This window comes from Nicotiana tabacum, chromosome 22 (assembly GCF_000715075.1).
Source record: "Nicotiana tabacum cultivar K326 chromosome 22, ASM71507v2, whole genome shotgun sequence".
Taxonomy (NCBI): Eukaryota; Viridiplantae; Streptophyta; class Magnoliopsida; order Solanales; family Solanaceae; genus Nicotiana; species Nicotiana tabacum.
In genome coordinates, this window is record NC_134101.1 from 34,013,125 (window position 1) to 34,026,115 (window position 12,991).

General features: G+C 38.1%; 1 protein-coding gene across 1 annotated transcript; it reads left to right on the plus strand.

Annotated features, from left to right (window-relative positions):
• Positions 1–5,770: 5,770 nt before the first annotated feature.
• LOC107804237 (uncharacterized) lies at positions 5,771–7,644 on the plus strand. The gene is made up of 3 exons (XM_016628089.2): positions 5,771–5,930; positions 6,313–6,453; positions 7,237–7,644. The coding sequence occupies exons 1-3, from the start codon at positions 5,893–5,895 to the stop codon at positions 7,466–7,468; spliced, it is 411 nt and encodes a 136-aa protein (XP_016483575.2). The 5' UTR covers positions 5,771–5,892; the 3' UTR covers positions 7,469–7,644.
• Positions 7,645–12,991: the final 5,347 nt, after the last annotated feature.

Here is a 12,991-nt window from a genome sequence, read left to right on the forward strand (position 1 = left end):
CTTGTTCTTAGAATCTGGGGTTGCTTTGTTGCTATGCATTTGCAGTAACCCCAAGTGAACTCCATGAAAAACTGGGGTGCTTTTGACCCATTGCATTAAAATTATAGTTCCCTAAAACATTCACTTCCTCAGTTGAAGCTTGACACTCATGAATAGGGTGTCCTCTTCCACATATATCACAAGCTGCGTGGTGCACATTTTGCATCGAAGCTACAATTAGCTTTCGTATTTCCTTAGCCATAGCATCAAGATGTACTTGCACAGCTGTAGTAGCATCAACTTGGTGAACACCGGTTGATTTTCTTCTTTCCATACTATAAGAGGGCCACTGATTAACATCTTCGGATAACTCATCAAGAATTGTAACTATCTCCTCTGGAGTCTTCTTCATAAAGGGGCCTCCAACTTCATTGCTCATTGTTCTACGCGAGGTCCGTGTCAATCCATCCCAAAAATCCTGGAGTTGCATACAGAGTTCAATTCCGCTATATTAACACCTTATAACTATCTCCTTAAACCTCTCCCATGCTTCAAAAACAATTTCATTCTCTTTCTAGCAAAAGTTATGGATTTCTTTTCTAAACTTGCCCGTCTTACTTGAGGAGAAATATTTATCAAGAAATTTTCTGGTCATTTCCTCCCATGTTCTAATTAATCCAATTGGCAAGCTTCGAAGCCAATGCTTCGCATCATCTTTAAGTAAAAAGGGGAATGCCCTTAAATACACTGCATCTTATGACACCCCATTTTATTGAAAGGTGTTCATAATCTCCTCGAATTCCATCAGATGCGTGTTTGGATCTTCGTTCATCTTCCCTCTGAAAACACAACTATTTGGAATGGTTTGAAGAAAACTTTGCTTCAACTCGAAATTATTGGCTGCAATTGAAGGTGGTCTAACACTTGACAATCCTTGATTGTAGACTGGTCTGGCATAGTCACCCAATGCTCTACCAAGCCTTGGTACCACATTCTCGAACTGGTCTTCAATTAAGGGCCGATTTAGATTGAATCTTCGACCCCTATTGTCTTCGACAGTTTCCTCAGCAGCTCTATAGGCTGCCTCATCAGCAATCCTTGCAGCTGCCTCTACCTCATTGTCATCATTATTATCCATGTGTTCTTGGGTTGAAGTTTTCCCCAAGAACCTTACGGTAAACTCTTTCTCATTCCTCAATTGCTGCATGTGTTTTTTTAATTCCGGATTATAGGGTATTACTTCTTTACAAGAAGATCGTGTCATACACTACGGACTTAACCTGTTCCCCTACACACGGAGGGGAAACCTGTGAAGAATAAAATAAAAGTAAAAATAAATAAATTCCTGAATTAGCACTATAAACTATTTAAAACACTATTGATTGCCAATCCCAGGCAACGACACTAAAATTTGATGAGCGCAAAATACACACTTAAATGGTGCTCGCTAGTCAAAGATAGTATAGTACAATATCGTATCCACATGGATTGGATTTAAATAGTATTCTCATAGTTTGTAGCTTGATTGCTATCCAAGAGGATCAACAGTTGAGATTTATATGATTAATAATAAAATTTAACTAAGAATCTAAAGCTAATCGACTAATGACAATCGAAGCAAGGACTAACAAAGGAAGATATCAATGGGGGAAAATAGGATTTTGATAGGATAGGTGCAAGATAATTGTCTGAGATTTAACTCTAGATAATTCACTTCTAATTTTCATGTGAGTCTCTCAAATTCACTAACTTATCAGTATAATTGTTTAGTAGAAACTCATCTCTCGATTAAGTCTCAACCTCACAATATGAACCAATTTAAGCTTATTAAGATATGCAAGAATGCGTAGTAGATCGGTCCTTAGGAAAACCTCTTTCGATTATTCCCCTAACTAGATTTAATCAATGATTCAACTAACCTCTTTCTATTACTTAGAAGAATCTATGAATTCAATCAACAATATAGTGCAAAGATATCACAATTTATGACTCTTTCGATTACAAGAACAAGTGAATATAGATGCAACAATTAAATCTTCCAAAAATTATTCAAATATGTAAAAATAGAGTTATAATCCACAAACAATCATCAATACACCAAATCCATCAAAACCCAAAAGGAACTACTCCATAGACATGAAGAAGTTCTTCACAAATATAACTGAAGTATTGGAAAACATAAATTCAATCCAAACCCGGATCTTAAGAAAGGAAGGAATGATGAAATCCCTGTGCTTGTGTTCTTCCCAAGCCTCCTAAGGTCCAGGAATTTGTCAAAACATCCTTCTAAAATGGTGTTTTGGTGTATTTAAGCCGCCCCCAAATCAAAGCTCGGACGAAACTACCCTTTTTACGTGAAATAGGACAATTCTGGGATTAGACGTGCGCGGTCGCACACCTGGAAGTGTGCTCGTGCATATGGCCGCGGATTTTGCATAGTATTCTACCTCACATGTGCGTTGACGTCCGGCTCGATTCTTCGTTTCTCTCTTTGAATGCACTAGTGTCCGTTGATCCCTGAACTCAATCTCAACTTAATCCTTGGGCTTTTACTCAGACTTCAAAGCTCCAAAATAGCGTAAATTCATTCCATAACATCTACATAGCTCGGAATCACTCCTACAAGGCATAAAATATATAATTAGTGCAAAACACTAACGATTAAAGCTCAAACTTAATTAAAGTGCAGTAAATTAGACTGCGATAAGCAACTAAAACACACAATTATAGCCTACCATCAGAACCATGGCGCGAGAACCTTGCTGGGGCACACTACTCTGTAGTCTAGGATAGTAACTCCTCATATGACACATAGCTCCACACTCAAAGCACTATGTCGGTTGTTGTGGCTACTGAAGCTGAGACAGATCCTGACGGCCTGGATAACCACTATGATAGCGCTGAATCGGTGGTGCACTGATGGGAGTTGAAGGTGCACTGTAGGCTAGCTGCTTAGGACGAGACCCATAAGAACTACGACTACCCGAGGCACTGTAGGATGCCTGGAGTGCTGACTGAACTAGCCTGATAGGATGGCCTCTACCAAAAGAACCCCGACCTCCAGATGAGGTAGCGTTGAACCACCGAAATGATGAGGTCTCTTCAAAGATACCGCCTCCCTACCCTGGCCACGAATCATATCGATCCGTCTAGCAACCTCTATCACCCGCTGGAAAGAAATATCATCCCCAGTCTCCTTAGCCATCTGTAGCCTGATACAATAAGTAAGGCCATAAATGAATCTCCCCACCCTCTCCCTCTCAGTAGGGAGGAAGACAACTGCATGGCAAGATAAATCTATGAATTGGGTCTCGTACTGGGTAGCAGTCATGTTACCCTGTTGGAGGCGCTCAATCTACCTGCGATACTCCTCTATCAGAGTTAAAGAAATAAACTTCTCCAAAATAATTGTAAAAACTGATCCCAAGTGAGTGGAGGTGAACCTGCTAGTCTGGCTCGATCCTAATCCTGCCACCATCTTTTGTCAGAGTCGTGCATCTGAAATACCGCGAAATCAACTCCATTAGACTTCACTATATCTATGTTGCGCAACACCTCGTGGCAACGGTCAATGAAATCATGTAGGTCCTCATAAGGTGTTCCACCAAAGCGAAAAGAAAATAACTTTGTGAACTCGTCCAATATCTTTAACCACTCATAAGACATTGCGGCCCTCTCTATGGGCTGAGTAGCAATAGTGGGCTGAACTACTCCAATTGCTGGAACCACAATAGTCTGATATATGGGAGCCATCTGCTCCGAAATATGAGTAGCCGGATCTGGGCTCCTCCCCCAGCCCGAGAGATAGTTGCTGCCATAGGAAATGCTCCGGCCTGCGACACACTCTCTATAAGGCCCATTAAGCGGACTAGGGCGTCCCGAAGTACAAGAGTAGTAATGAATCCCTTCGGGACCTGAGCGGGTCCTACTGGTGTGGTTTGAACCGGGATCTCCTCTCCATGCTCAATTTGAGGCTCTACAACGTGTGTTGTTGCACATGCTCTAGGTTGCGCTCTGCCTCTACCTCGACCCCTATCTCTGGTAGTGGCTGCAACGTGGGGCTCCGGCTCCAGCCTGGCAGTGGATGTTGTGCATGTCATCACCATTTCCGAGAGAGCAAGAATAGAATTTGCACGATAGAGAAAGAAAGAAGTGAAATTTTTTCTAAAGCTCTATAGCCTCTAGAAGATAACTACAGACTTCTCTTTTACCCAGCTGCATGTGTTGTAATTGTGAATTCTTGTTCGCAACTGCGAGCATCGCAATTCCAAAACAGAGGTCGCAAATGAGAACTATGCCCGCAACCTGGATAAGTTGCAAATGCGACAAAAACATCGCATTTGTGATGCCCCATTCAACTGCAAATGTAATCAAAGGTTTGCATTTGCGAACGTGCCTAAGTCTAGTGTCTAGTCGCAAATGCGACCAAGCCATTGCAAAAGCAAAGGCTGGGATGTCCGCAAATGCGAGAATTTCTTCGCAAATGCGAAGTCTACCCTGCCTAGTCCCTCATCACAAATGCGAGCTCAATTTCGCAAAAACGGAGTTCACATTTACGAACAGGTCATTGCAAATGCGAGACCTGCATTTCAACACAAGAACTGAAGCATACCAATAATTGCCAAATTACCCAAACTCATCTGAAACTCACCCGAGCCCCTTGGGCTCCAAACCAAACATGCATCACAAGTGTAATAACATCATATAAACTTGCTCGCCACCTCAAATCATCAAAATAACATCAAATAACAAGAATTGATCATCAAAACTCAAGATTTTAACTTGTAAACTCATTTTTCACAATCTTTCACAAAATGCGCCAAAACTCGCTCGAGTCACCCTAGATCCCAACCAAATATGCGTATAAGTCCAAAAATATCATATGAACCTACCAGAATCGTCAAATCACTGATTGAGATCGTTTACCAAGAATATTGACTGTGGTCAACTCAACTTGTTCTTAAAATCAAAAATCACATTTTCTTTAAAATTTCCAGTAAGAACTTTCCAAAAAACAACACAGGCCACACGCGCAAGTCGTATAACATATAAGGAAGCTAAAAGAAGTTTCGAAACATAAAAATAGGGGCTAATACTCAAAACGATCTATCGTGTCGTCACATTTTAGTCCAATTATTACTAATTTACTATCAAGTGCACACCGATTCAATAATTTATAGAATTAGGCACAAAAATAGAATAATTCCGCACTTTCCCGTTAAAATTATTTTAAAAGACAAGAAAGAAAACTAGATAATGCTCTCTATTTGTAAAAGTGATTGGTAAAAAAGCAAGAAATATGTAGATTGATTACATGCTACTTAATAGGCTTTTTATTCATTAATCATTGATAGTTTTATGATTGTCCTTCTCCCAATCATCAGCAATATTGTCAACAGCTGGTCTCCACCAGCCTAAACAAATTGCATTAAAATATGGGAAAAGTTTTAACACCTGGCAGTATATCCTACACTTCTTTACGATCCATATACGCAATTGTCACGAGAAAAGAGCTTGTTAAATCGGAGTGGACTAGGAATATATGATATATCCGCTCCCTAGCTTTTGAATTTTTTATTCTCCACTCTAACATTGAAATTTTAATATGTGAACAAAAACAATTAGAGGCATTTACATAGTCTTTTTATGCAATTATTATAAATTCTATTTTCGTTAAATTTGTGAATTAAATTTACCTATAAAAAGGAAAAAGAATTTATAGAAATAGTAATGAGGTGATCGGCAAGGCTTTGTAGGAATATCTTAGATAGCTGAAAAAGACAAGCGATTTCAAATATAGAAATGGGAAAAAGCCAGCAGCCACATCTATAAAAAGCAGCTATCAAATGAGTGGAATGTAGCAAAATTTCAGGATAAGTATAAGTAGCATAGCGAGAGAGAATTTTACAGCAAATGATGGAGGTTCTTAGCTCAAGCCAGCCGTCACTCAGGTTAGCTCACACTCTGAAAACGTCGAATTAGCTTTTTCTCTTCACTTAAACAATCTCTATAATAACTTGTAAAAGTTCATCTATATTACTACTAAACAAATTTACTTAGCGTACAGTTGATCTGACGAATTTTTAAAAAAGGCTATATGGAGAAATTGTTTCTCATATAAATATTTTTTTATTTTCTATCCGGTGTCCGATACCTGTTAGTTTACTAAGTCAGATTCTTATCCTATAAGGTAGAAACATTCCCTACCAAAATATTTTTTAAACCCGAGACTTCTGATATAAAGGTGGAGGGATCTTATCCACTAATCTCACCACAAACTTTGGAAGTTCAACCACATATACTTATAAACTGCTATGTTATCGGTGTTTGTAGATGCTGCGGAACAGAGGAGGAGGGGAAAGTAGAGTGCAAGTGCGTAGAAGGATGGTCTTGCTCTGTTACTAAAACAGATAGTTCCAAAGCTGGCAAGCCCTTCTGTATTTGTTCCACGTCCGACACCACCTGTATCTGTGTGTAAGTGCCCACTATTTCCAATGTTTTTTCTGCTTCTTAAGAAATAGCTATGAGAGTATTTGTGGAGGAGAGGATGAACGGAAGTACCCAAACTTGTCTCTAATATCATGTTAATTTTTGTGATCACATCATCTAAAGATTAAGCTGAGAACACAAGGTTAATTGTTTCGTAAAGTAACAATATTGTTTTTTACGCATTAAAATAATTAAACTTTACACATTATATCAATTCAATTTCTAAACTTTTCTTAATATAATAGTAATTTTATTTTTCAACACATTAAAGTGACTCAATTTTACTTATTTCCCACTATAGCGATTAAATATAGCCATCAAAGTAATTTTAGTGATATAATTGGAACAGTGTATTCTTGTTACTGTTATAGTGGGCGATTTAAAATGACAAAAGTGGTATTGTGACTTTATTTCTCATAGTGAGTAAAGTATATATACGTAGTTTTTAATTTAATGTGACAAAAGCTAATTTATGCTTACACATTCCTGTGTTATACTCTCTTTTTTATATGTACTAAAACAAATGTCATATTTTTTTATTTATAAATAATTTAACTTTAAAATTTATACTTTACCCTTAATGAGATATTGACAACCACACAAGTATTTATGGCTTGTTTTGAACTATAAGTTTCAAAGTTATTTTTTACTTTCTTAAATTTTGTGTCGGATCAAATACTGTCACATTGGGAGTAGAGAATATCAGTGCCTTATAAGAAGAAATTAAATTCTCTGATAAAGGATCTGATGTTTGCACATATGTTGAAGGGATGAATCTGAGAGCACGTTAGCAGAGGTTAAGAAAGCTTTAGAGGGCTCACTTGGTTGCAAAGTAGTCTGCAAGACTGATGCAGGATATACTTGTAAAGTCACCAATGCTGGGAAAGTCATAACTGAATGTGGAGAAGGTTGCATCTGCATCGTTGATGAAACAGGCAGTATTAAATGCATAACCAAAGCAGCAGAGACCTCCTGCTGCACCTCTTCCTCTTGTAACTAAAATATATAAGACACTGTTTATTCATAAACAAATAAGACCAGCAGCTAGCTTGCTTGCATGGATGATGCTGGATTAATGGTGCCTGATTGAGAAAATACTGCTTATCTCGAATCATGTGATCATTTGTGTATCTCCAGTTTGGTTTATTAAATGAAGTTCTGTTTGTTTAAAACTCATCTGAATGAGGGTGTGTTTGGTACGAACGAAAATATTTTTATTTTATTTTTTATGTTTGGTTCAAAGGGCGGTTACTGTCACGACCCAAAATCTAACTAGTCGTGATGATACTTAACCTAACCTATTATAAGCTAAATAATAGTAAACACAATTTAATAATAAAATTAAGAGCCAAAAGTGAAATAACTGAATCATTATACAGCTTCCCAATAACTGATAGTACAAGTCATGCGCCATTAAAACTTAGATTTACAAACTGAATTGAAATATGATACAACATCTGTTTGAAATATACATGAACATAATCTCAAATCTAGAACTACCAAGAACTAGTGGTAGCGAAATCTATAACGCGGGTACATCTTCAATGCCAGCTCCTACCATTCACAGCAACATCAGTTCCAAGATCTGCATGCAAGATGCAAAAGCATAGTATGAGTACAACCGACAACATGTACTCAATAAGTAACCTAACTAACTTCGGCAAGGTAATAGAAGCAAGAATCACAAATGATACTCGTTATCACCTGTACAGTTCATAATTTTAACAAGTATAGAACAGATATATGATCAAATCAGAAAATCTCAGGTAAACCCACCTTGGTGCTCACAATTCTTTGTTTGAAAGTGTTATGCTCAGGCAAAAATCCAGCATATAAGGATGATATGCAAGTAAATCAGGTAAGTAGTCAAGGAAATTGCAAGTAAAGATGAAATGCAATAACCACATATCAGTCCGTTGCGGGGCACAACCGATCCAAATAACAATAAGCCAATAAGTCCTGTCCCGACGTGCATCCCGATCCAAATAATAGTAACCGGCTCTCCCAGAGCGCACATCAACCAGAAACTTGTCGGTTTCTCACAATCCGCGTGTACACCGTCAAGAGAGAAACATGAGAGGGTGACCCTTGGGGGATGAATCCGTATCCACACGCTGCACGGATAACTCACGTATTGCACGGACAACTCACGTGTTGCACGGACAACTCACGTTCTGCACGGACAACTTACGTGCTATAATATCAATATCTGGATCTGCACGGATAACTCACGTGCTGCACGGACAACTCATGTTCTGCACAGAAAACTTACGTACTATAATATCAATATTTGGATCCGCACGAATAACTCACGTGTTGCACGGACAACTCACGTACTAATAATATCAATCCGCATATACAACTCACGTGCAAATATCACAATCCGTCCGGCGTGGTCATAGGCACAATACATTAATCCGGTCGACGTGGTCACAAGCATAACAACACAATCCGTCCAGCGTGGTCACAAGCATAACACAATCCGCCCGGTGTGGTCACATACATAATAACACAATTCGCCCAGTGTGATCACGCGCATCCAGTCCAAATCATATCACACACAAGCAAGTATACAAGAACACATTATATGATGAATAAATATAAGATTTCATGTTCTTGAACTGTCATAATAATATGCTTAAGTGTAGGCATGTGCAAAGTGTGCTATCATAGCTCAAATCTGAAATTGTCACAGAATTAACAATTACCAAGTTTATTTAGGGAATTAGCCTTTTCGTAACCTCAAACATGGGTCTGATAGTTCACAACAATGTTACAAATATGAGAAACATCATACCTTACAACTTAACAGTCAATTCTAGGCATATCATAGCACAAGTACTACCCCGGGCATGGATAAATACCCCGGTACTCGTACATGGGCTCAAACCCCACACATATGTACACCCATAATACATAGCTATCACAAATAATTCAGGTAACTAGTGCCTCAACCAAGTTTAGATAAGATATTTACCTCAAACATGCCATAACAAATACTGAGCAAGCCAAACAACACTTTAGAAATGCCACTCCGCGTGAATCAACCTCCGAAAGGCTCGAGACTATCCAAAAGCAACTCAAATACATCAAATAATGTCAAAGGAAACAAACTCAAACAATAAAGGTCGAATCTTTACTCAATTACTCAAAGTCAACCAAAATGTCAAACCTGGACCCGTACCTAGGAAACCGACAAAACTCAAAAAAACTTACAACTCATTCAATTATGAGTCCAACCATACTAATTTCACCAAATTCGACTCTGAATTGATGTTCAAAACTCAAAAATTCACTTTAGGAATGTTTAGACAAAAAATATGCAATTTCTCTTTGAAATTCATAATCGAAATGCCAAAATCGAGATAAAATTTTGAAAGTTAATCAAAACCGAGTAGAAATCGTTTACCCCAATCCATGTGGTGAAAATCGCCTCAAAATGCACCCAAATTCGAGATCCATAGCTCAAAATATGATAAAATGACCAAGACCTTCGAAATAGAGTACTTTATACACTGCTCCAAAGGTACCCTTTGCGATCGCGGTCACCAACCTCGCGATCGCGATTCCAAAATTTTCGAGCATTGTTTTTACCCTATGCAATCGAGGCCATTTCCCCACGATCGCGATGAACAAATTTCCATTAACCCTTCCCAAACTCTTCGTAGACAGCCTGTAGTATATCAGCTCTAACTTTTTGTACAAAACTTTAAATGATAAACGGTTTGGTTTTTTGAAAACTAGACACAAAGGAATACAATTAGATAAATAACCCCCTAAAAGTCCACAATAACCTAACCATAACACACACTACTAGTTGTCTAACTTTTTCTATACCTTCACAATTCACAACTAAGAAACAATCTGCCTCTGAGAACTCCCCGTCTCCAAATCACAAGAATACAAAAAAATAACCAGATCTGATCCCATCTCCACTACTCAAATAGCTGACGCATCCTTCATACATAATCATTACACGAGAAATACTTCCATAATTCTTCCGTGGAACATAGCAAAATCCGAACATCAACAGTCGATTAAGTAGGCGAGTACCGCAATACCAATGAAGCGTACGTAAGACAAAACTCAAGGCGCCTTCTGAAATGCGCAGTTTTCTCAGGTGATACCAGATAGTGCCAGCATTATTCTAAATATCTGAAATTGTCAATGCCGTCTAGAACTCATGAACTTCCTTTTTAAATTGAACCGTATACTTGCACATGCAAATCTCAATCTCACATGATGCACCACCTCTATCAGGCCATCATATGAAAACACGAGAACTTTATTATCAACTCTGAGTCGCAAGCATAATACATACTCAATTAGATAGAAACCTTCAACTCGATCCCATTCAGGAGAAAACCATAAGCATAACAAACTATCCATGTCTGTAAAAAAAAATGCCCATTCCAAGCTGTGGTAGAAATCATCAAGAGCTCTACGAATCCCATTTGCACATAACCAAGACATCAGAACTGAATTTCTCTAACTCAACCAAGTCACGCAGGTCGCCAAACCCCAAGAGTATTGATCCACGCCCAATGGCCTAGGGATGTAACCTTCACCTAGGTGTTAGCCTAATGGGTTAATTACGTTAACGCTTATTTTAGTGATCGGGGTGTATTATAGGTCTCAACTCTAAGTTGCCCACTCAATACATTTTGGTCATAGCGTGATTTTGCCCAATTTGGCTTTCTCAAGAGCAATTTGGGTATCAAGTTAAATAGTTGGTATGAACTTAAGTCGGGTTTTCCCTATCGCTAATTCAAACCCTTTAATTAGGCTAGCCAAAATCGTAACTGGCCTAATTTTTTGTTAGTCAAGTTTTTCGAGACTAGGTCCCTTCTTTATCAAGTAAGAACCAAGTCAAAAAGGCATGAATCAATATTTGCAACCATTAATTCTAAAAATATAGCACGAACAAGGCTAAATAACAAATATCCAATCACAAACAAACATTATATTAATAACCATAAGGTTTACATACTAGGTTTGGATTACAACCCTAGAAAATATCTAGCTACTCATAATAGAAATGGAAGAAAATAAAAAAGAAACATTAATTAACGCCATAATACAAAACTAAAATGATAATCCAATGTGTTTTTAACCCAAATTGGTCACAAATTACTAAAAGTGGTAAACTATAACAACTACAGCTCAAAAACTACCAAACTTGCACTAAACAAGCGATTCCCGTCTATTTATAGTGGCCCAAATTCGCTGACAAAAATGCCCTTCGGGAGGTTCGGTGGGCTCACAATTCCATGTGTGGTCCGCTGTTTACTTGGTTCTGCAGGTTGAGGGATTCTACATCTGCACAATTTGGTCTACGACTGCATTTAAGCTCCTGCGGCTGCAAGTTTCCTTCTGCGGCTGCTCTTTTGGCAAGGCTTCACTCTTGGTCGTTTTGCACACTCTCTGAACTTTTTGAATTCTTGTCAGTGCGAATCATGTTTTGCGGACGCACAATTTTTGTGCGTTATGCACTCTTCTTCAATCATCATCTGAGCTTCAACACCATATCTATGGTCGTATAGAGAATTCTTTGGTCCACGCTTTCTTATGCGGTCGCAGAATTACTTCCGCGGACTGCACTTTTGGCCTGCTGTGCTCTTTTTTCCCTTATGAGCCGGAATACTCCTTTTTGAGTTTGATTTATTCATTAAAGTCCAATTCTCCAATATTCCTGTAATTTGCACAATTTTATTAGTTTTGGAAACAGAAATCAACACTTTCAGACTAAAACTAAAGCAAGAAGGTACTAATAAGTGGTTAAAATCCACACTTATCAACTCCCCCAAACTTAAGTCTTTGCTTATCCTCAAGCAAATAGATTAGTTCCCACCTCATCAGAGTGAAAGGTAATTTCATAGATTCAATGATAAGCCATTCTTACTTAGTTGGGACCAACAATTACCCCCAATATTCATGCCTTTTCAACAAGGTAACTAATCACATATTATGCACATATAGTTCTAATGTGATATTTGAGCTTCAAGAATTGACTTTATTCATCAAGGACTCTTGTTCTATCATGTAGATCACAGTGGAATCCAAACTCTTCCTCCTCTACCTTCCATTTTCCAAGCTCACTTCAAATGTTAGCACTCAATTTTTAGATCAATGAAAGGTTCACTCTTCTCTCACAAAAGAATGTCACAAGTAAGGCTTCAAGTACCATAGGCTTGCCCTTCATGTAGATCACTACTAATGTAAGTTTACTCGGTTTAAAATCAACTAGGACTTCTTTCCCTATGTAATGAAGGCTTTTGGATTAGGGTGGTAAGTGGTTACACCCTTCCTTAAGCACTCCACATTTTCATTTCTTGGCTCACATTTACCAACTCTTAGAGGCATTTTCTTTTTCTTGGGGGATAGAGAGACTTAATATCAATATTTCTTGTTCATTTTATTCTTTTTCTCCCTTGATGCTCATACTAGAGATAGTTTCCTCTTTTTTTGTTTTGATTTCATCAACCTCCTTTTTATTCTCTTTTCATACTAGAGGCATTTTCTT

Coding starts and splice junctions, on each gene's coding strand:
- LOC107804237 (XM_016628089.2), top strand. CDS start 5,893: ATGATGGAGGTTCTTAGCTCAAGCCAGCCGTCACTCAG. Junction 5,931..6,312: donor TCAAGCCAGCCGTCACTCAG/GTTAGCTCACAC, acceptor CGGTGTTTGTAG/ATGCTGCGGAACAGAGGAGG. Junction 6,454..7,236: donor GACACCACCTGTATCTGTGT/GTAAGTGCCCAC, acceptor CATATGTTGAAG/GGATGAATCTGAGAGCACGT.